The sequence below is a fragment of the Bubalus kerabau genome, chromosome 15 (genome assembly GCF_029407905.1).
Source record: "Bubalus kerabau isolate K-KA32 ecotype Philippines breed swamp buffalo chromosome 15, PCC_UOA_SB_1v2, whole genome shotgun sequence".
NCBI classification, from domain to species: Eukaryota; Metazoa; Chordata; class Mammalia; order Artiodactyla; family Bovidae; genus Bubalus; species Bubalus kerabau.
In genome coordinates, this window is record NC_073638.1 from 50,002,289 (window position 1) to 50,024,889 (window position 22,601).

Below are 22,601 nucleotides of genomic sequence, written 5' to 3' on the forward strand. Positions count from 1 at the left end.
TGCCAGCCATGGCAGCAGTATGCTCCTGTGGCCATATATTATCTTCCTTTAGAAATAAACAGAGATCCCAGAAGTGTATCCCCAACCAAGTCCCATGAGCCTATTAACATTATTGTTTCTGCATAAAACCCTCTAGTCTTCTGACATTCTTAGTCACTAGCACTGGAATAGCTATGTTTAGACAACTGGTTCTTGATCTAAAGAATAATGAATCAGGCCTCTACTTTGCGGAGTTCATGATACTCGAGGAAACTGTATTATATTTTCTTCTCAAAAGCAGACAAACAGTACTAGAAATTAAAGGGTCATAAAGTGATCTAATTTTTAATACCTCTCTAGAAATATTTTTAATCCTCTATTAATGTCTGCTATCTCTATCCTGAACTTCAATAGTTCCAGATTTACTCTCACTGGTTTTCCTGGCTTAGAAGTTGACTATCTCTGGCTCTCCATCCCTTTTGCCTCCATTTATGCTATGGTTTTCCTGGGGAACTGCATGGTGCTCCATGTGATCAGGACTGAGCCGAGCCTGCACCAGCCCATGTTCTACTTCCTGGCCATGCTGGCCCTCACTGACCTGTGTGTGGGGCTGTCCACCGTGCACACAGTGCTGGGAATCTTATGGGGGGTCATTCAAGAGATCAGCCTGGATTCCTGCATTGCCCAGTCCTATTTCATCCATGGTCTGTCCTTCATGGAGTCCTCTGTCCTCCTTACTATGGCTTTTGACCGTTACATTGCCATTTGCAACCCACTACGCTATTCCTCCATCCTAACTAATGACAAAATCATGAAGATTGGGGTGGCAATCTTATGTAGGAGTTCTATGCTCATACCTCCAGTCATTATTCGCCTAAAGTTCTTAAATTATTGTCACCCCCACATCCTTTCTCACTCTTTCTGCCTGCACCAAGACTTAATTCGAATGGCCTGTTCAGACATTCGCTTCAATAGCATCTATGGTCTGGCCCTGGTGATCAGCAACTTGTTGCTGGATGCAGTGCTCATCATTATCTCCTATATCATGATCTTGCATGCCGTCTTAGCAATTGCATCACGAGAAGAGAGAGTCAAGTCTTTGCAGACCTGTGTATCTCACATCTGTGCTGTTTTGGTTTTCTACATCCCAATCATTGGTCTGACCATGGTTCATCGTTTTGGCAGACACCTCTCACCCTGGGTTCATGTTCTCATGGGCAATGTCTATATCCTTTTCCCGCCCTTGATGAACCCCATTATTTATAGTATCAAGACTCAGCAAATACGAAGAAGAGTCCAGAGATTGTTTTACTTGAAAAAATGTAAGTCTTAATATCAAATGTGAATGTATTTAAAAGTCAGCAAAGGAGTTCAAAAGGGTAAGAGTCAGTGAATAATTAAAATATGTTTAATGACTTTCATTTGAATGAGGCTTTCCATTTTACAAATACTTTCCTCTGCATTTTCCTTGAAACTATCATATCAGTGAAATTGACATGAGTTATGCTGTCAATGATTTTTGTATATCTGAAAATACATATATAATAGCTTCTGAATCATAATAAGGTCTGAGGCAGATTAGCTATTAAAATTCATCTCACTATGGCCAGTTTGGGATTCATTCATTATAAAAGGCACATTTTGCTGATTAAAATCCCCCAAGTAATTACTTAAGGACCAAAATTTATCTTACTCAAATTCTCCCTACTGTAAATGACATTCTTGTTTATTGTCTACCCATTTTCCCAGTTTAGTCCCATGGCAATATAACTAAATAAGCATAATAGAGAATTTGACCTTTTTGAATAAATTTAAAAAGCAATGAAGCAAGCAAACAACAAAAAATTAATCTTGATGCTTTTTGCCCATCGGCCAGTCTTCCCCACTCCCACCCTACTGAACTGGAGAGAGAGACAATCAGTAATTTCCAGATTAGAAAAAAAAAATATACTTTTGTGATTAGTTTTATTTTCTTAATCCAGGGAACAATACAAATAGCTATTCCCCTTGAAAACCATTTGAAAATGTTTCCTATGAACCCATAGATCATTTATATCCAATGGGGAGAGAATGTTACTGTGATCAAAGAAAAACGTTTCTAATTTATCTCCCCATCAAGACTCTGTGGTAGATGCTATTTTCTAATACATATATGATTTGTAGTTTAAAACACACAAAGATTAAATGATACATCAAATTTTTAGGTGGTAGTAGGTGATATGACTTCAATATATTCTCTGTTTTATTTTCAAATCACATGAAAAGTCTTTCCTTCCTATCTCCCCTCTGTACTTTTTAACATGAAGTTTGTTAAATGGTTCCACAACCATCATAAACCTTTCATAAAATAAAAGTGAGCAAGAACACAAATAAATCATGGATAGCAAAATAATGCACACATTTGGACTCTTGGTATGTGTAAATTTCCTTACATTATTGTTGCAAGGATATTTATATAATCTACTTGATATGTTTAAGGCATGTTTTGTTAATGCATACTTTCAAATAGTAGTTCACTCTGTTTAGATGTATGTACGTGCACTGTCTGATAAGTTCTCAAAAATATTTGCAGTCATGAAATCACCACCAAGATATGGAAATCAAGATATGGAAATTTCCATCACCCCACAAGTTCCTTTTATCCCTTTGCAGTCACTCTTCTCCCACAGCCACAAATTCTCCACTGCCTCCAAACTAATTTCTATCATAGGTTTTGCCTTTAAGAGAGCCCCTATGTGTGTGCTCAGTTGTGTCTAGGTCTTTTGTTACCCCATGGACTGTAGCATACCAGGCTCCTCTGTCCATGGGATTATCCTGGCAAGAGTACTGGAGTGGGTTCATTTCCTACTCCCAGAGATCTTCCTGACCAGGGGTTGAACCCTCATCTTCTATGTCTCCTGAGTTGGCAGACAGATTCTTTATCACTGAGCCACCTGGGAAGCAGCTTTTAGAGAAGATCCTGTAAATTGAATCATAAGTAATGTAATCTTTTTGTCCAGATCCTTTCACTTGCAATAATACTTTTGAGATTCACCTTGTTGTTGTTGCCTGCATCCACAGCTCATTTTTATATTTGAGTTTTATTCCATTGTACTACATAGGGAAAACTATTCATTAATTGATTGGGTTAGCATTTTATAGTTTTGATTTCGAATGAAGCACTTATAAACAGCTACACCAGGCAATTTTAAAAGCAATTCCCTAATATTGTGAGATTTTATTTTTAACCATCACAATAACAATTATAATGGTCATAAAATAATAATTAGGTTCTATTTATCAGATTCTTATTATATGCCAGGCACTGTGGAAGGACACAGTAATGATTCTCACTGTTGATCTTAGAGCCAGTCCATGGGTAAATCATAATCTGTCAATTTTGCAGATGAGGAAATTGAAGTAAAGGGATTTTTAAAAAGTAGAAAATAATTGTGGGGCACTTTAGTTTCACAGCACTTTTACCACTGCCATTACTGTACCGTTTTACATTGCAGTTATCACCCCATCATTCTATTTGTTTTTATTGTTGGTGGTGTTCATGGTGTGAATTAAAAATGTTAAATTGTGTGTTGCTGTAAATATAAGTTTTCAAATGCATTAGCACTTGAAACAACCATTTAGCAGGCCATTCTTTCATCAGCCAGTATTATGATATAAAAAATTCTAATGTAACAGGTTTTGTACTTTATACTCAAATAATAACATGTGATGAGTTTAGTTTATTTTTAGTCTTATCTGCTCTCAGAGAATTAATGGTTCTTCCACTTAAAATGTCAATTAAATTTCTTGAGTTTAAAAAAGATATTTGCCGTGGTGTCTTATTTTCTGTCAATTGGAAACTGATATTCTCTGCCAGGAAATTTCTTTCTTCCACAGGTCTCTGCCACTAACTGTCACCTCTCTACAAACCCCTCATCACAGTGAGCATTGAAGGGGAAGCTGACATGGCCCTGCTTTCAAGAACTGGATGGGACTCTTTTCTAAGTCTGTAATACTTGGCAGACCCTTGCTAAATGAATCTTCTCTTACCTCCTCACTCTGTATGGAACACTGATTTTTCTCATCCTCTGCTGAATTTTGACTGACTCTCTTCAGTCTAGTTAGTAATCCAACTGTAAATGGCTCTTAGTCTACAAGCTCTGAAAACTGACCCATTTTCTCTTATTTCCCTGACTCTATTTTTTTTTTTTTAAGCCTTTGGTTGCAGAATCATTGTTTCCTAGGCATAACAGTTCCCTTGACAACTCTACTAGTCAGCATTCACCATGATTTTTGTGTTCCCCACAATGCTGTAAAGAACACCTAGATCCATGTGCTGCATTGTGGAAGAGCAAGAAACTGGTTCCCTCACTGAATATACCGTGTGCTAATTTTTACCCTAATGCTGCTCTCTGATGATGGCATGAGATAGTTTGCATGGAAATCTCCCTCAGGAGATAAATAAGTAGTAGGTTATTAATCTCCTTCTGCTTTTAACTTCTCCCTTAAAACACATTGAGTTTCTAGCTTCTCATGCCCTGACACTAAATAAGGGCCAAAGAATGCAGCTGAACCTGAGACCTTGAAGATTATATCTTTTCAATTCTCCTTGCCTATCTGTGTTTCTCTTCTCCATCTCGTGTTGAAAGGGGTTCGATTACTCTTCTTTTGTTTTAATATCTAAAAGAAACTTCTTCTACATCCCAAACTCTTTGCTTTCTGTCTTTGTTCTAGCTGGTACCCTCTAAAAGAAGTAGTTGATAACAGTAGGATGCTAGTGAAAGAAAAGAAAAATTAATAATATCCAAAAGGCAAAATATTATATATATATATATGCACACACATATATACAAATATATACATACACACACATATATATACATATTCTGAATGGTTTCAACTAATTCTTTTCTTATGATAATACATCTGAATTTTAGCAAATTCTACTTGTTATAAAATAATGCTAATACATTTTTGGCATAAGTAAAACATTTTTTTTTCCACAGTACTATATTAAAATCAAGTCCCAACACCAAACCAGAACTTGCTCAAAATCATGGCCATCAAGTCGGTGATGCCATCCAACCATCTCATCCTCTGGTGTCCCCTTCCCCTCCAGCCTCAACCTTTCCCACCATCAGGGTCTTTTCTAATAAGTTAGTTCTTCGCATCAGGTGGCCGAAGTACTTGAGCATCAGCTTCAGCATCAGTCCTTGAATGAATATTCAGGACTGATTTCCATTAGGATGGACTGGTTGGATCTACCTGAAGTCCAATGGACTCTCAAGAGTCTTCTCCAACACCGCAGTTCAAAAGCATCAATTCTTCAGCTTTATAGTCCAACTCTCACATCCATACATGACTATTGGAAAAGCCATAGCTTTGACTACATGGACCTTTGTTGGCAAACTAACATCTCTGTTTTTTAATATGCTGTCTAGTTTTGTCATAGCTTTTCTTCCAAGGAACAAGCATCTTGCAATTTCATGGCTGCAGTCACTATCTGCAGGGATTTTGGAGCCCAAGAAAATAATTTCTCTCACTGTTTCCATTGTTTCTCCATCTGTCTGCTATGTATTGATGGGGCCAAATACCACGATCTTAGTTTTTTGAATGTTGAGTTTTAAGCCAGCTTTTTCACTCTCCTCTTTCACTTTCATCAAGAGGCTCTTCACTTTCTGCCATAAAGGTGATATCATCTGCATATCTGGGGTTACTGATATTTCTCTCTTCAATCTTGATTCCAGCTTGTGTTTCATCCAGCATGGCATTTCACATGATGTATTCTGCATATAAGTTAAATAACCAGGGTGACAATATACAGCCTTGACATACTCCTTTCCCAATTGGGAACCAGTCTGTTGTTCCATGTCCACTTCTATTTGTTGCGTCTTGATGCGCACACAGATTTCTCAGGAGGCAGGTAAAGTGGTCTGGTATTCCCATCTCTTTCAGAATTTTCCACAGTTTGTTGTGATTCACATAGTCAAAGGCTTCAGTGTAGTCAATGAAGCAGAAGTAGATGTTTTTCTGGAATTCTTTTGCTTTTTCTATGATCCAACAGATGTTGGAAACTTGATCTCTTGTTCCTCTGCCTTTTCTAAATCCAGCTTGAACATCTGGAAGTTCTCATTTCACATATTGTTGAAGCCTAGCTTGGAGAATTTTCAGCATTATGTTGCTAGCATGAGAGTCTACAGCAATTGTGCGGTAGTTTGAACAATCTTTGGAATTGTTTTTCTTTGGGACTAGAATGAAAACTGACCTGTCCTGTGCCCACTGCAGAGTTTTCCAAATTTTCTGGCATATTGAGTGCCGCACTTAACAGTATCATCTTTTGGGATTTGAAATAGCTCAACTGGAATTCCATCACATTCAATAGTTTTGGTTCTGGTGATACTTCCTAAGGCCCACTTGTGTTCAGACTCCAGTATGTCTGACCCTAGGTGAGTGATCACACCATCATGGTTATCTAGATCATGAAGATCTTTTCTGTATAGTTCTTATGTGTATCCTTGCCACCTCTTCTTAATATCTTATGCTTCTGTTAGGTCCATATCATTTCTGTTCCTTATTATGCCCATCTTTGCATGAAATGTTCCCTTGGTATCTCTAATTTTCTTGAAGGGATCTCTAGTCTTTCCCATTCTTTTGTTTTCCTCTATTTCTTTCCATTGATCACTTAGGAAGGCTTTCTTATCTCTCCTTACTATTCTTTGGAACTCTGCATTCAGATATATCTTTCCTTTTTTTCCTTTGCCTTTAGCTTCTCTTCTTTTCTCAGCTATTTGTAAGGTCTCCTCAGACAACCATTTTTCCTCTTCACATTCTTTTCCCTGGGGATGGTTTTGATCATCACCTAGTGTACAATGTTACAAACCTCTGTCCATAATTGTTCAGGCTCTATTCGATCTAATCCCTTGAATCTATTTGTCACTTCCACTATATAATTGTAAAAGATTTGATTTAGGTCATACCTGAATGGTCTAATTCCTTACTTTCTTTTAATTTGAGTCTGAATTTGGCAATAAGGAGTTCATGAGCTGAGCCACAGTCAGCTCCTGGTCTTGTTTTTGCTCACTATAGAGAACCTCTCCATCTTTGGCTGTAAATAGTACAATCAATCTGATTTTGGTATTGACCATCTGGTGAAGGCCATGTGTAGAACTGTCTCTTGCATTGTTGGAAGAGTGTATTTGCTATGACCTATGCATTCTCTTGGCAAAACTCTGTTAGTCCCTATTGACATTTACTGGACACTTATTATGTTCCAGATATTGTTATAAGTGCCCTATATATTTCCTCAATTTAACAAAATATCCACACATACAAAATAAGTTTCCTAAGATTTTATACCTAGAAGCAATGGAACCAAGATTTGATTATTACAACTCTGACTCCAGAGATTGTCCTCTTTAGTCACAAGCCTACACTGTGTCCTAATGCTTCAAACTAGTAATTCCAATTAATTACATGAAAATGACTGCACTCTTATTTTTCTTAACTTCACTCTTAATAAAAGTATTTAAAGCCTTATGCTTTTTCATCCTTCAGTTTTACTATGATTCTACATATTCTCTGCACTATTTTGTCTTATAATTGCTAATCACAATTACACTTTCCTGACTCCTCCATTAACAGTTTCTTTTGTGATACACATTTCTTCAGTTTCTGCCTGATATGTCAGATACACATTCTTTTATCAAATGTAGTAATTAATTTATTTTTGCCGCTCTGTGCTGCTTGTGGCAGGATCTTAATTCCCTGACCAGGAGTTAATTAATTACCTTAATTCCCTGACTCAGCAGTGACAGTACTGAGTCCCAAAGCTTGACTGCTAGTAAATTACCCAGATGCACATTCTAAAGTTCATTTTAAGTAACATGATATTCAGGTATCTAGGAAATGTTTTAAATGTTGTATTAAGACTCCTTAGCAAGGAAAAGAGATGAATCTTAGTCATTAGCTCCTGCAAGAAGACACATAGTTCCAGAACATATTAACTGGCCTTGTCTCTGTGAAGAACTCTTATTTTTTTCTGAACTCTTGCTGAATTTTATAGGGCTGGTGCTTTCCTCTTGGAATGGTAAATCCTTGCACTTGCTGGATCCACTCTGAGGCCTCATTGATTCTCTCATTGCATCATTAGTTCTCACAGCCCTCCCTGTGTCTATGGCTGCAAGGCAATTTTGCAAACAATCCCAACCCCATTGTTTTTAAAAATATGTGGTTGAATGTTGGAATAGCTCTTTAGAATTATTGCCTTTGTAACTAGTAGTCTGTTTCTTTAACCTGGTCCTACATTATAATTAAAATACATTTACTTCTCTTTTTACTTTTATTATCTTACCAGGACCATCATATTTTCAGATTTTTTTAGCTTCTCTATAACCTGGAGATTGCTAAAGATTTCCCGTGGGCTCTTATCAATTTAAACAACCAGAGTCACACTGTGCCAAATACACAGTATTTGACAGTGACCCATGCTTTATCTATTTCTTTTAATCTTCAAAAATATTGATATTTATGAGATCTTGGACTTTGTGCCTGCTAAGTTGCTTCAGTTGTGTCTAACTCTTTGAGACCCTATGGACTCTAGCTCACCAGCGTCCTCTATCCACAGGCATTCTCCAGGCAAGAATACTGGAGTGGGTTGCCATGACCTCCTCCAAGGGATCCTCCCGACCCAGAGATCCAGTCCACTTCTTTTGCATGTCCTGCATTGACTGGGGGATTCTTTACCACTAGCACCACATGGAAGTTCAGTTCATTTCAGTTGCTCAGTCATTTCTGACTCTTTGAGACACCATGGACTGCAGCACACCAGACCTTCCTGTCCATCACCAATTCCCAGAGCTTGCTCAAACTCATGTCCATTGAGTTGGTGATGCCATCCAACCATCTCATCCTCTGTCATCCCCTTCTCCTCTTGCCTTCAATCTTGCCCAGCATCAGAATTTTTTCCAATAACCCCCTGTGAGAAGGTACTTGCTATCACTGTGTAAGGCTGACAATGTGGCTAGAGCTTAGATTTGTGAACTAATGTATGAGGAGGTGATCAGACCTTGTGAGGTACTTAACTCCACAGGAAGGCACATCCAAGAATTGTAAATATGGGAATGCTCCATGATGGTGATCCACAGAGGAAAAAAATCCTAGGGTTAGTTTGGCTTAATATAGACAGCTGAGGAAAGAACAAATATATGTGGAAAGAGAGGGGATTTTCTGTATAAAAATATTGTAGTGGTTTCTTTATCTTACATACTCTCAATTATATAGTAGCATAGAGGTGCTCTTATTAAATAATTTGGGATGGGGTTTATCCTTTACCATTTTCTGATAAAAGTTTTTATGGAATCTATATTATTTGCCTTCTAAATGTTTCATTGTATTCATCTAGCAAATTCATCTGGGTCTGGAAAACTCCTTGTTGGAAGATTTAAAACTACAATTTCTCAAGTAGGTATGAGAGTACTTAGATTATCTATTTTTTACAAAATGAGCTTCAGTAGTTTGTACATAACAAGGGATTTTCTCATTTGTCTTAGTTATTAAATATAATGAAGTTAATTTTTATTTTGTAACTGTATATTGTTTATTTCCTGATAATTTTGATTAAGTTTGTAAGTTATATTAATCTTTTAAAAAGTCAGTTCCTACTCTCATTCTTGTAAATTTCAAAGAGATTTGTGTGATATCCAGCAATAAAATAATAAAGTTATTCTTTGTAAACAGGTATCAACAGAACAATGAATCAAATTTCAAGTCCTAAAGCAATATTTAGGTCAACTAGCATTTATGAAAAGGCCTGCCTCTTGAGAAATTTGTATGCAGGTCAGGAAGCAACAGTTAGAACTGGACATGGAACAACAGACTGGTTCCAAATAGGAAAACGAGTACGTCAAGGCTGCATATTGTCACCCTGCTTATTTAACTTCTATGCAGAGTACATCGTGAGAAACACTGGGCTGGAAGAAGCACAAGCTGGAATCAAGACTGCCGGGAGAAATATCAATAACCTCAGATATGCAGATGACACCACCCTTTTGGCAGAAAGTGAAGAGGAACTCAAGGGCCTCTTGATGAAAGTGAAAGAGGAGAGTGGAAAAGTTGGCTTAAAGAACAACATTCAGAAAACGAAGATCATGGCATCTGGTCCCACCACTTCATGGGAAATAGATGGGCAAACAGTGGAAACATTGTCAGACTTTATTTTTCTGGGCTCCAAAATCACTGCAGATGGTGACTGCAGCCATGAAATTAAAAGATGCTTACTCCTTGGAAGGAAAGTTATAACCAACCTAGACAGCATATTGAAAAGCAGAGACGTTACTTTGCCAACAAAGGTCAGTCTAGTCAAGGCTATGGTTTTTCCAGTGGTCATGTATGGATGTGAGAGTTGGACTGTGAAGAAAGCAGAGCGCTGAAGAATTGATGCTTTTGAACTGTGGTGTTGGAGAAGACTCCTGAGAGTCCCTTGGACTGCAAGGAGATCCAACCAGTCCATCCTAAAGGAGATCAGTCCTGGGTGTTCTTCGGAAGGACTGATGCTAAAGCTGAAACTCCAATACTTTGGCTACCTCATGCGAAGAGTTGACTCATTGGAAAAGTCTCTGATGCTGAGAGGGATTGGGGGCAAGAGGAAAAGGGGGTGACAGGATGAGATGGCTGGATGTCATCACCAACTCGATGTACATGAGTTTGCATGAACTCTGGGAGTTGGTGATGGACAGGGAGGCCTGGCGTGCTGTGATTCATGGGGACACAAAGAGTCAGACATGACTGAGTGACTGAACTGAACTGAATTGATAGTATCATTATAAAATGATCAAAAGGAGCTTTGACATTCATTTGAGGAGCAAATGCAGATTTTTTATTCATTCCAGTGCTTTTTCTAATGTATGGTACTAGAGGTAAAGAACCCACCTGTAAATGAAGGAGACATAGAGACATGGACTGGATCCATGGGTAGGGTCGATCCCCTGGAGGAGGGCATGGCAACCCACTCCAGTATTCTTGCCTGGAGAATACCCATGGACAGAGGAACCTGGTGAACTAGAGTCCATAGGGTCTCAAAGAGTTGGACACAATTGAAGCAAGTTAGCATGCACACATGCTAGTAATCCATAAATTTCTACCTCTGGAAAATTTTTATCCAGTCTCCAGAGTGAAAAATTAAAATAGCTTGATGCCCCAAGATCACCTAAAATCATTATGTCCCATAATGCCTGAAATGATACTTGCTGCTGCTGCTAAGTCACTTCAGTCATGTCCTACTCTGTGCGACCCCATAGATGGCAGCCCATCAGGCTCCCCCGTCCCTGGGATTCTCCAGGTAAGAACACTGAAGTGAGTTGCCATTTCCTTCCTTAGGAAAGAGGAAATATTGGCTTCCCAAGTGGCACTAGTGGTAAAGAATGCTCCGTTCAGTGCTGGAGATATCAGAAGTGGGCTCGATCCCTGGGTCAGGAAGATCCCTTTCGGGAGGGCATGGTAATCCACTCCAGTATTCTTTCCTAGAGAATCCCATGGCCAGAGGAGCCTGGTTGATTACAATCCATGGGGTCATGGAGTTGGACATGACTGAAGCATTGTGTATTACACACAAGGAGGAAATATAAAAGAGATTCCTTTCTCTGTCCTGCATGTCCAGTGTATGTAGGATGCAGACTAATTACAGTAGTATTACTGGTAATAGTAACAATAGACAACCTTCCTTCATTTTCATTACATGCTATGCAGTGTTTTAGAAGCTTTATATAAATCATTTTACTTAATAATTTTAACAACCTTATAAGTTACATTATATTTTGTACCTATTATAAAGATAAGTGTACAGAATTCCAGAAAGAGTAAATGTACTCTGCCAAGGCCATACATCTGAAATTCAAGACTCGAACTTAGAGCCTAAATGCTCAGCTAATACATCAGGATGCTAAATACATGAGTACTATTTTCTCTGATTTACAGAGGTCATATTATAGGAGAAAAAACTAAAACCCTGTTAAGTTGATTTGAGATTTTTTTTTCATTTTTTTTTAGTGTGTGTGGGTGGGCTGTGTCTTCAGTTCTCCTGTTTGTCTATATTAACATAAAACTGAAATTAGCTATTGAATTTATTTGCTTTAAACTTGTAACAAAGCTCATTATTACACAGACTCTAAAATGTCCATGGTCTGACACTGTCCTGAACAAAAGCAGTGAAACAAGATTTTAACATGATCTGATTTACTCAAATCTGAATGCTATTATTCTCTCTTAATGCTGGCATGATATAAGATATCCAATATAATTGTAGGTACTCTTCAATTAGTGGAGTTACATAGAGAATTAAAGAACTACGCTGTTTAATCTACATCAGCAAAATTTCTTGCTCAAATAAAAGACCTGGATAAATTTCTCCTGAATTTGCTTGGTCTTAACTCCATAAATGATGGGGTTGAGAGTGGGTGGTACCACCACATAAAGATTGGCAAGAAGGATATGTATATGGAGTGGTATACAGTGGCCCCCGAATCGGTGAGCAAAGAATGAAAAAAAGGCTGGGGTATAGAACAGTAATATAACACAGACATGGGAGCCACAAGTACCCAGAGCCTTGAGCCGGGCATCTTGGGAAGGAATTCTAAACACAGTACACAGTATTAGGGCATAAGAGATGATGATAAGCACCACATCCAGGCACGTGGAAAATAGAGCCACAACCACCCCATAGTAGATGTTGACTTGGATGCTATCACAGGCAAGCCTGGCAATGCCCATATGTTCACAGTATGAGTGATGAATAATGTTCCTTCCACAGTAAGTAAGCCGATAAACCAGAAAAACCAAGGGGAAACAGATGAGGAAACTCCTAATTATAGAAGCAATGCCTATTTTTCCACTGAGTGAGGGTGTTAGAATGGTAGTATATCTTAGTGGATAACAGATGGCTACATAGTGATCAAATGCCATGGCCAGCAATATGGCAGACTCTGCCACAAAGATGAAGTGGAGGAAAAACATCTGGGACACACAGCTACCAAAAGATATACCCCCTTCTTGGAACCAGAAGATTGCTAACATCTTGGGTGTGGTGACAGTGGAAAGAAAGATATTTGCCAAGGCTAACATGGAGAGGAAAATGTACATGGGTTCATGAAGACTGCGCTCAGTGAAGATCAGAAATAGTAAGAGGGTATTTCCCACAACAGCGACTATGTACATGGAACAAATGGGGATGGAGATCCACGTGTGTGCATCTTCCAGTCCTGGGATCCCAATCATGGTGTACCAAATGTCTCTAAGGTTAGTGTAGTTTGAAGAGGTTGTCATCTTTTACTCTGTCCTCTGATGCTGAACCGTGAAATAGGGTGAGGGAAAGAGAAAGAGAATGAGAATGAAGTGTCAGGGCTATTTTATCAGATTAAGTGTGACTCTTGGCATTGCAGTAATTTACTACCTTAAAAAAGGATGGTAATAAGTAATGATTCAAGGATGATAAACCAAATAGACTTCACTGGCACAAAAGTCACCATGACTTAATAGAGTTAATGCTATTGGTATTGATAATGAAAATAGCAATAATAATAAACATTGAATGGGCTTATAAATTCATTTAGGCACTGTGACCAATACATTATATTTATTGACTTAGCATCATACAAGAAAACTTCTTTATAAGCTCTTGAGTATCATCAGTTTTCCTTCTTATCTGACTAGTCACTCCTGGTGATTAATAGACACTTTTTATTCTAGAACTAAAGAAAAAAGTGTTCAAAATACTGGTGTGGCCTTTTAGGGAGCTCAGTAACATATTATTCTTATGATTTAATATGAAGACTTTCATTATCAAATGAGAAGAACTTAGAAAGAGGAATATAAGTGTAGACAGTCCTTACTTTGAACAGTTTTTTTCTACCTTAAGAGTGTGCACATTAAAACCATGTTCTCTCTTTGTATGGTCCCAGGATGCATGCATTTCAGGTGAACTAATCCTGTGCAAAGCAAGGACTGATAAATCATCATTCTAACACAGAACATATGTCCTCTCATCACTCACGTACATTATCTTCCTCCCTCCAATCTCACTTGCCTACCCACTTTTTTTTTTCTCTTTTCCCATTTATTTCTCCCAGCTTATATTCAAATATCTGTCCTTTCCTTCTCTTCTTTTTTTTTTTTTTAGCAAAAATTTGGATACTATTTCCAGAGAAAAGGAAAAAAAAAAAACATTTCTTTAAGCTCACTCTGTATTTAATAACTCACTGAGGAAGGAATCAAATATAGATCATAAATATTTCATATTTCAAGGATTCCTACCCTTGTGAAGGTCATGAAATGTGGACAACAAAACACCTCCCTTCAAAGAAGATCAGAATAAAATAATTTGAGATATTCAATCACATGTTTATGACACAAAGAAGCCTAACCTTCACTAGAGAGATAATGAAAAGTTTCATGGAAGTGTGGTCATTAATCTGTTTCCCAGAAACAAAAAACTTCAGGAAAGAACAAAAAGACAAACAAAAAGCTAAAGTAAGGTATTTAAATCACTATAAAATGAGATCATCTAGCTTATTGAGAACTTAGAGATATAAGAAATATGACAGCCATTAAAAAGAATACATTTGAATCAGTTCTAATGAGGTGGATGAAACTGGAGCCTATTATCCAGAGTGAAGTAAGCCAGAAAGAAAAACACCAATACAGTATACTAACGCATATATATGGAATTTAGAAAGATGGTAACAATAACCCTGTGTACGAGACAGCAAAAGAGACACCGATGTATAGAACAGTCTTATGGACTATGTGGGAGAGGGAGAGGGTGGGAAGATTTGGGAGAATGGCATTGAAACATGTAAAATATCATGTATGAAATGAGTTGCCAGTCCAGGTTCGATGCACGATACTGGATGCTTGGGGCTGGTGCACTGGGACGACCCAGAGGGATGGAATGGGGAGGGAGGAGGGAGGAGGGTTCAGGATGGGGAACACATGTATACCTGTGGCGGATTCATTTTGATATCTGGCAAATCTAATACAGTTATGTTAAGTTTAAAAATAAAATAAAATTTAAAAAAAAAAAAAAAAAAAGAAATATGACTGAGCAAGTAGATTGTGTCTCGAAGATAAAGAATTTTAAAAGTCAAGCTAATGGCTTCGTAGCTTTGAGTTTAGTTTGTCACATGAAGAACAAATTTATTAGTCAACAGTATTTACTGAGTCTCTAATATTTTAGCAAAGTTTTAAGAAGAATATAAAATGATAACAAATTAAGATTTATTTTTTCAGAGAAACTTTTTCTGGCGGGCAATTCTTTTTTTTTTTTTGTTTGTTTTTTTTTAATTTTATTTTATTTTTAAACTTTACATAACTGTATTAGATTTGCCAAATATCAAAATGAATCCGCCACAGGTATACATGTGTTCCCCATCCTGAACCCTCCTCCCTCCTCCCTCCCCATTCCATCCCTCTGGGTCGTCCCAGTGCACCAGCCCCAAGCATCCAGTATCGTGCATCGAACCTGGACTGGCAACTCATTTCATACATGATATTTTACATGTTTCAATGCCATTCTCCCAAATCTTCCCACCCTCTCCCTCTCCCACAGAGTCCATAAGACTGTTCTATACATCAGTGTCTCTTTTGCTGTCTCGTACACAGGGTTATTGTTACCATCTTTCTAAATTCCATATATATGCATTAGTATACTGTATTGGTGTTTTTCTTTCTGGCTTACTTCACTCTGTATAATAGGCTCCAGTTTCATCCACCTCATTAGAACTGATTCAAATGTATTCTTTTTAATGGCTGAGTAATACTCCATTGTGTATATGTACCACAGCTTTCTTATCCATTCATCTGCTGATGGACATCTAGGTTGCTTCCATGTCCTGGCTATTATAAACAGTGCTGCGATGAACATTGGGGTACACGTGTCTCTTTCCCTTCTGGTTTTCTCAGTGTGTATGCCCAGCAGTGGGATTGCTGGATCATAAGGCATGTCTATTTCCAGTTTTTTAAGGAATCTCCACACTGTTCTCCATAGCATAGCTAAACAATTCTTAATTACAAACTTTGCAGTATTGTTCACTAATACATTTCAATTTCCATGTAGCTATGAGTATATCTTCAGCATCCAGTATAATACATTTTTGTTGAGTAAATATAGTTTAAAAGTTGGTGAAATTTATTGAAATGAAGGAAGATAGCTACCCAGAGTTGCTCTAGGAAACTTTTCCAGCAGGTCAAAGCAGCCAGGAATGTAGCCTTAATAGTGAAAACAGGGTATAGATAAGAAATACATCTAGAAAAAATTAAAAAATAGGTCAGGTGATAGGTTATATGAGGGATAAGTGAAAGGCAATAAAATATTTTGAGACATATTGTTCTGGGAAGAATAATGATACCTCTAACCAATAAAGGGAATAAGCTAGGAGATGCAGAATTCAGAGAAAGTTAATGCCATTGTTCCGAAACTATTAATATCTAACATGTCTATGGAATGACTGAGGAAATCAATGTGACTGACTGACTCCAACTTGCCTAATACCCTGGAAAGAGAACTGGACTAGGTATGAGGCTCTAGCTGAGCTGTAGCCTCAGTTATGCCATCAACAGACTGAGATCTTGGTAAAGGCATTTCACCACTCTGAACTCTCTATACATTCTAGATTAGAATCAAATTAACTCATAGATGGTTGTCTTCTAGATACAGAAATCTAAACTTCATTTCCCACTTGTGAGCAATCCCTTCTTTAAACTTTCTTCTCCTTTGATTTCCTTGATCCCATTCTTGACCCCTGTCTTCCTACTACATTTGCAGGGTTCTGAGTCTTTTCTCCAGTGCTATTCTTATTATTTACAATGTTATCATTATGGCTGTTATTATTATTGTTATTGCTCTTATTGTTCAGTGTCACTTCCAGACTGTTGTGTTGAGAGTAGAATGTCAGATAAAAACATTAGACCTTCACTAGTGTCTAGTGAAAACCATTGGTCTTTCACTAGCATCTAGTACAATTTCAAGAAAGTAGTGAGGGTAAAGTCTGATCACAGAATGCAAGACATTGGATGTGTAACAGCTGAAAACAGCAGTGGTAGGCAACTTGAGAAGATTGGGGCTGGGGAATTGAAAACAATAACTAGAAGTACCAAAAGGTACTAAGAAATTTTCTTTGGAACAAAAGAAATGAACATGATGCTTAAAGTCAGTGGAGTCTCACAGTAAAGAATTTGAAGCAAGAAAGTGGACAGCTTTTGCAATTAAATTCCCATCATAGAAAAAAAACAAATCATTCAAGCTACCATATGGGTGTTCTGCTTCTTTCCTTAAGGCAAAATGAAGTTAGAAGAATATGGGGTACATGGAAAATTTTCAAAAGAACCACATTTGATCCAGATATTTATAATAAATTGAAAGGCAATGCTTATTAGGGGACTTCTCTGATGGCTCAGCAGTAAAGCATCCACCTGCCAATGACGGAGACGTGGGTTCAATCCCTGGGTCAGGAAGATCCCCTGGAGAAGGAAATGGCAACCCACTCCAGTATTCTAGACTGGGAAATGCCATAGTAAGAGGCGCTGGGCTGGCTATAATTCATGGGCTCACAAAAGAGTTGGACATGACTGAATGATAAAGTACCGCCACCAACAACAAAATGCTTATTAGAGTTAGTGTCTAAGCTCATACAGAAAAAAAAAAATAGAGAGGGAGAGAGAAAGAGAGAGAGACAGAGAGAGATACTATTGAAAACAAAAGGTGTGTAGAACAGAAAACAAGTGAATAAGCCATTGTCCAACAGAAGTGAAGGCTATCGAGGTGAGAGGAGAGAAATATTTTATAGCAGAGTTGAGGATGAGTCAACTGATTCTCCAGGAAAGTTCAATTTTTCAGAATCAAGAAAAATTAAACAGAAAGAAGAGTGCTAATCACAAGAGAGCATAGTTGGCTGGCAATTGAAGGAAATGATGAATGAATGCACAAGTGGTTCCCAAAGATAAATGGGATTCCAAGGGACCAAAAGAGAAAAAGCAGGGTTGGTCAGGGAAGGGGAGAGGGAGGGAGGAATTTCTTTCCTGTTCACCTGATGCTAATCAAACACAAAATTCTGTCCTGGATCTTTGTAAACTCTTTCCTCCGTAACTACTGGTCTGAAATTATATTCCTCATTCATATTTTTTTTATCTTACACTCACTCTATCCACTTTCCTTTCAGAAGCATTTTCATCTTTTAAGTGAATGTGTACTTATATATTAAAGTAAATCCATAAAGACACAGAAATGAGCTGATTTTGAAAACAAGCTTAGATATCAATTCAACCACAGTTTCTAAGATAAGTAGGGATACTATGATCCTCATAGCCCACTGTCTAGGCTTCAAAAAGAAGCCTTCAGCCATTCAGTTCTATTCTAAAGATCTTCTAGAACCTCAATATTTTCCATTATAATTTCCATTATTTCCCTTCTCCCCAGTACTCACTGGTTACCTCATTCAAAGCAACTTCTTACTGCAGCAGTGGGATCATATTGATGAACTGTGGTAGAAGGAGATGCCATAAATAGTGAGCCAACTGATCTGAGAGACCTTGGAACTTTGTCAGACACATGTCATGCAACAGCCCTCATGGGTTTGTTACTTACCAAGAAGGAAGTTGCAGTAAATGCTCTTCTTTGGAATTTTTTTTCTTCTTATTCCCAACCACTTATATTTTTATTTCTCATATTCTCAGCTTGTGATTTAAGTCATAATTTACTATTTTTGTTGTTTTTACCATCCTAATTCTATCTTGTTCCAAATAGATAAGAACACTATTGCCCATCAGGGAAAAAAAAAAAAAAAACTTGGTATATAAAAACCACTATCAGAGCCTCCTGAGACGCCAGTTCTTTCAGTTCTGTGAAACTGGCTTCCACATCCACTACATCTAGCCTTGTGTCTCAACTCCTTTTCTGTTTTAGATAAAATGAGACAAACTCCTTCTGCAATAAACTATACCAAAGAGAGTTTTAACCAGCAAGCTGAAAATAAATAAAGAAACCACACAGAAACCTGTGAGATAGAATGTGAAAAAATAAAAAGAATCTTAAGAATCTGTGACTGACTACAGTCAGAGCAAGAAAAACACCAGGCCCTTTTCTTCTGATGTTCCTGACTTTAGAGTTATCCCAACTTTTAAATCCTGAAAAATTTCTTCCTCACAAAGACTGGCTGTTTCAAAAGTTATAAATCACCCTCAATGAACCCTTCATTAACTTTAAAGATCATGGTTCATCCAGGTAGCCAGAGATTCTCATTATTAACAAACATCATTTCACAAGCATTGGACATGCCTCCACTCCCAGTCTTGGGTCTCCTTAAATCATGGCCCTGGGCAGGTGCTATAAGGTAAGCATGCTGCTGCTGCTGCTGTTAAGTCGCTTCAGTCGTGTCTGACTCTGTGCGACCCCATAGACGGCAGCCCACCAGGCTCCCATGTCCCTGGCGTTCTCCAGGCAAGAACACTGCAGTGGGTTGCCATTTCCTTCTCCAGTGCATGAAAGTGAAAAGTGAAAGTGAAGTCGCACAGTCATATCCAACTCTTAGCGACCCCTTGGACTGCAGCCTACCAGGCTCCTCCATCCATGGGCATTTCCAGGCAAGAGTACTGGAGTGGGGTGCCATCGCCTTCTCTGAAGGTAAGCATATATGGCAGGAAAATAATCACAGGTCCTTTGGACTAGGAGTGAGACTAGTATGATATCTGAAACTCACAGGACCCCTTCAGAATCCATCAAGCAGTCACCTACTGTCCAATATTGGACACCAGGTCCTCATTACCTCCTTTATTCTACAGCCACAGACTTACAGGCATCCCATAAGGCAGACTGTCCGTCTTTGATCTAGGTTCCAATGTTGACTCAGAGGCTGGTTCTATAGTTTTCTCTATCCCAGGAGAACTAAAACCCAAGAGAATTAGGGAATACAGAAAAGTATCTGTGGTCTTCTGAGTTTTTGATCCTTTTATTAAGGCCAAGGAAGACCCACTGAATGAATAAATAGGCTTATGGGAAGGTCATACTTCTTAGACAACCCTGGGGAATTAACAACAACTGTATTAGCGGCAGCAACCCATACATAGACTGCCCTGAAAGATACAAAAAATCATAAAAATATAGGATGTTGTCAAGGTTCCCATTTATTAAATGCATGAGCTGTTGTTAGAGTTGGAAGGTCTATTTTTTAGTGTTGAAGGAACATAATTCTTAGGAATTTGCTGTCTCTCAAGAAACATTAAAAAAATCCATGGAGGGGTAGAGCAATCAAATATTTCTAAGACTTTTTTCTTATTAAAGATGAGTCAAATATATTAATAGGTGCTTGGGCAAACTTTGGGGGATGGTGAAGGACAGGGAGGCCTGGAGTGTTGCAGTCCATGGGGTCACAAAGAATCAGATATGAATGGGTGACTGAACAACAGCAACATGTAAAGCAATATATGGGCCTTCCCTGGTGGCTCAGATGGTATAGAATCTGCCTGGAGTGCAGAAGACCTGGGTTCAGTCCTTGGTTGGGGAAGATTCCCTGGAGAAGGGAATGGCTACCCACTCCAGTATTCTTGCCTGAGAAATCCCATGAACAAAGGAGCCTGATGGGCTACAGTACATGGGATCACAAAGAGGCAGACATGACTGAGCTACTAATCCTTTCACTTTCAAAGCAATATACACTCCTCAAACCCTGCTAACTGTTTAGTTTAGGAAGGGAGATATATATGTGGGGGGAAATTATCCTTTAATATCAGCTGCTATTGCCATAGTACTTAGCAAGTTTAAAACATATTTCTGATGTATCAATACTTTTAAAAACACAATGACTCCTGATATTATTATGTTTCCAGTGACTAGATGAGGGCATTGAAGTCCTGAAAGTTCATCTGCACATACAGTAACAAACTGAGCTAAAAGTTGAATGTAGGTTTGCCTTTGTCCAATCCATGCTCTTCTTAGATAACATTGTCATTAAAAATTTAGAGTGATCAAGCAAAAGAAGTGCTTTTGCAACAGAACAAAAATCATTAATTTAAGTCAGAAACTGTCTAGGCATAGTTTATTATCTCTATATGAAAGATACTATGCAGATGATATTGGAGTGTATGGATTATGCTTACAATCTATGGCAGAGATCCAATACCCCATCATGCACCCATCTCAACCAGAATTGCAATATTAAAAAGAAAGACTCCAATTTGAAAGGAGTGGGATAAAAAATGTGATAATAGATCTATCAGATCTATCTATATTTCTCTATATAGTATCACCCTGGTATAATCAGACAGAGGTTGTTTCTGGCTTGTGCATAACTCCACCCTTGGTTCTTTCTGATGTCCACCTGTGGTTTGCCCTCAGTAATCCAATATACCTCAGCAACACAATAGATAATGCAAGTTCATGATTAACGATTTAGCCAACATGAATTCATGGTTTTAGGGAACTGAAAGGGCAACAAGATCTATAGTTCATCAATACAATGAAATTCTTAAAGAACTATGGCATTTACAGTTTTAACTGTGTTGCTCATTTTTCTTTTGAGGGCTTCCCAGGTGGTACTAGTGGTAAAGAACCTGCCTGCCAATGCAGGAGACTTAAAAGACACGTGTTTCATCCCTGAGACAGGAAGATTCCCTGGAGGAGAGCATGGAAACCCACTCCAGTATTCTTGCCTGGAGAATCCCATGGACAGAGGAGATTGGCAGGCTACATTTCACAGGGTCGCAAAGACATAGACACAACGAAAGTGACTTAGAACACGTGCATGCACATTTCCTTTCTCTCATGGTGGGCGATATGAAATCAGCAAGGGAAATGGCATGTTACAGCAAAGAACACAAACAGATAGTTCTTAGACCAGAAGAAGAAAAAAACTAGAGCTTAAACACTATAAAAAATCTTCACATGCATTGATTTGGACAATAAACAATATAGAAATACTTCTTCTCTACCCATTATTCTAAATGCTCATTGAGAAGTAACTATGCCTCATGTTGGATTTTGCATTACATTTTTAATCAAACAATAAAACTCTTTATCTTGACAGAGCCCTACACCAATTAAATATACTTTCCTATGACCTTCTCTATCCTAGGAGAGGCCCTGATGAAACCATTGCTATAAGGTTTATACTAGCCTCCAGAGAGAACCAGAAATTCCCTGAACAGTAAAATTCTTCTGTATAGTAAGGTCAGATACAAGGATAATCTGCTTGGCCAGTGCCCTGCTGGCATTGAACACGGCCAGAAATGAGATAAGGCTGTTGAGAAGGCAGATTAGATTTAATTAGGGACAGAGAAACCTCTGAATCTACAATGTCTTATCTTCTTGATAATTGAGTCCAAATATCCCTTCATATTGTGCCTTTAGGACGTATGTATTTGGGTAAAGTACAGAAGCAAGCAGAACGCTTTTCTTAGCATAATGGAGGTCCTCACAGAAGACTTTCATCAAATTTCAAACTTCCAAGGAGGCTTTACAGTGAAAGTCTAGGTATGTTGAACTTCTAAAAAGGTAGGTCAAATACTAAGGGATTTTAAAATATTGGTGTATATTTTCTTTCCTGTTGTTTGTTTGTTTACTTCTATAGTAAAGTCATGTGGATTAATTTCCCAGGGAAGAGTATAGC

At 38.1% G+C, this 22,601-nt stretch overlaps 2 protein-coding genes across 2 annotated transcripts; one reads left to right on the forward strand and one right to left on the reverse strand.

The window, feature by feature from the left end:
• The first annotated feature begins 361 nt into the window (after positions 1-361).
• On the forward strand, positions 362-1,312 carry LOC129628294 (olfactory receptor 51V1-like). The gene has a single exon (XM_055547706.1). The coding sequence runs from the start codon at positions 362-364 to the stop codon at positions 1,310-1,312; it is 951 nt and encodes a 316-aa protein (XP_055403681.1).
• Positions 1,313-12,315: 11,003 nt separating this feature from the next.
• LOC129628227 (olfactory receptor 52Z1P-like) lies at positions 12,316-13,272 on the reverse strand. The gene has a single exon (XM_055547648.1). The coding sequence runs from the start codon at positions 13,270-13,272 to the stop codon at positions 12,316-12,318; it is 957 nt and encodes a 318-aa protein (XP_055403623.1).
• Positions 13,273-22,601: the final 9,329 nt, after the last annotated feature.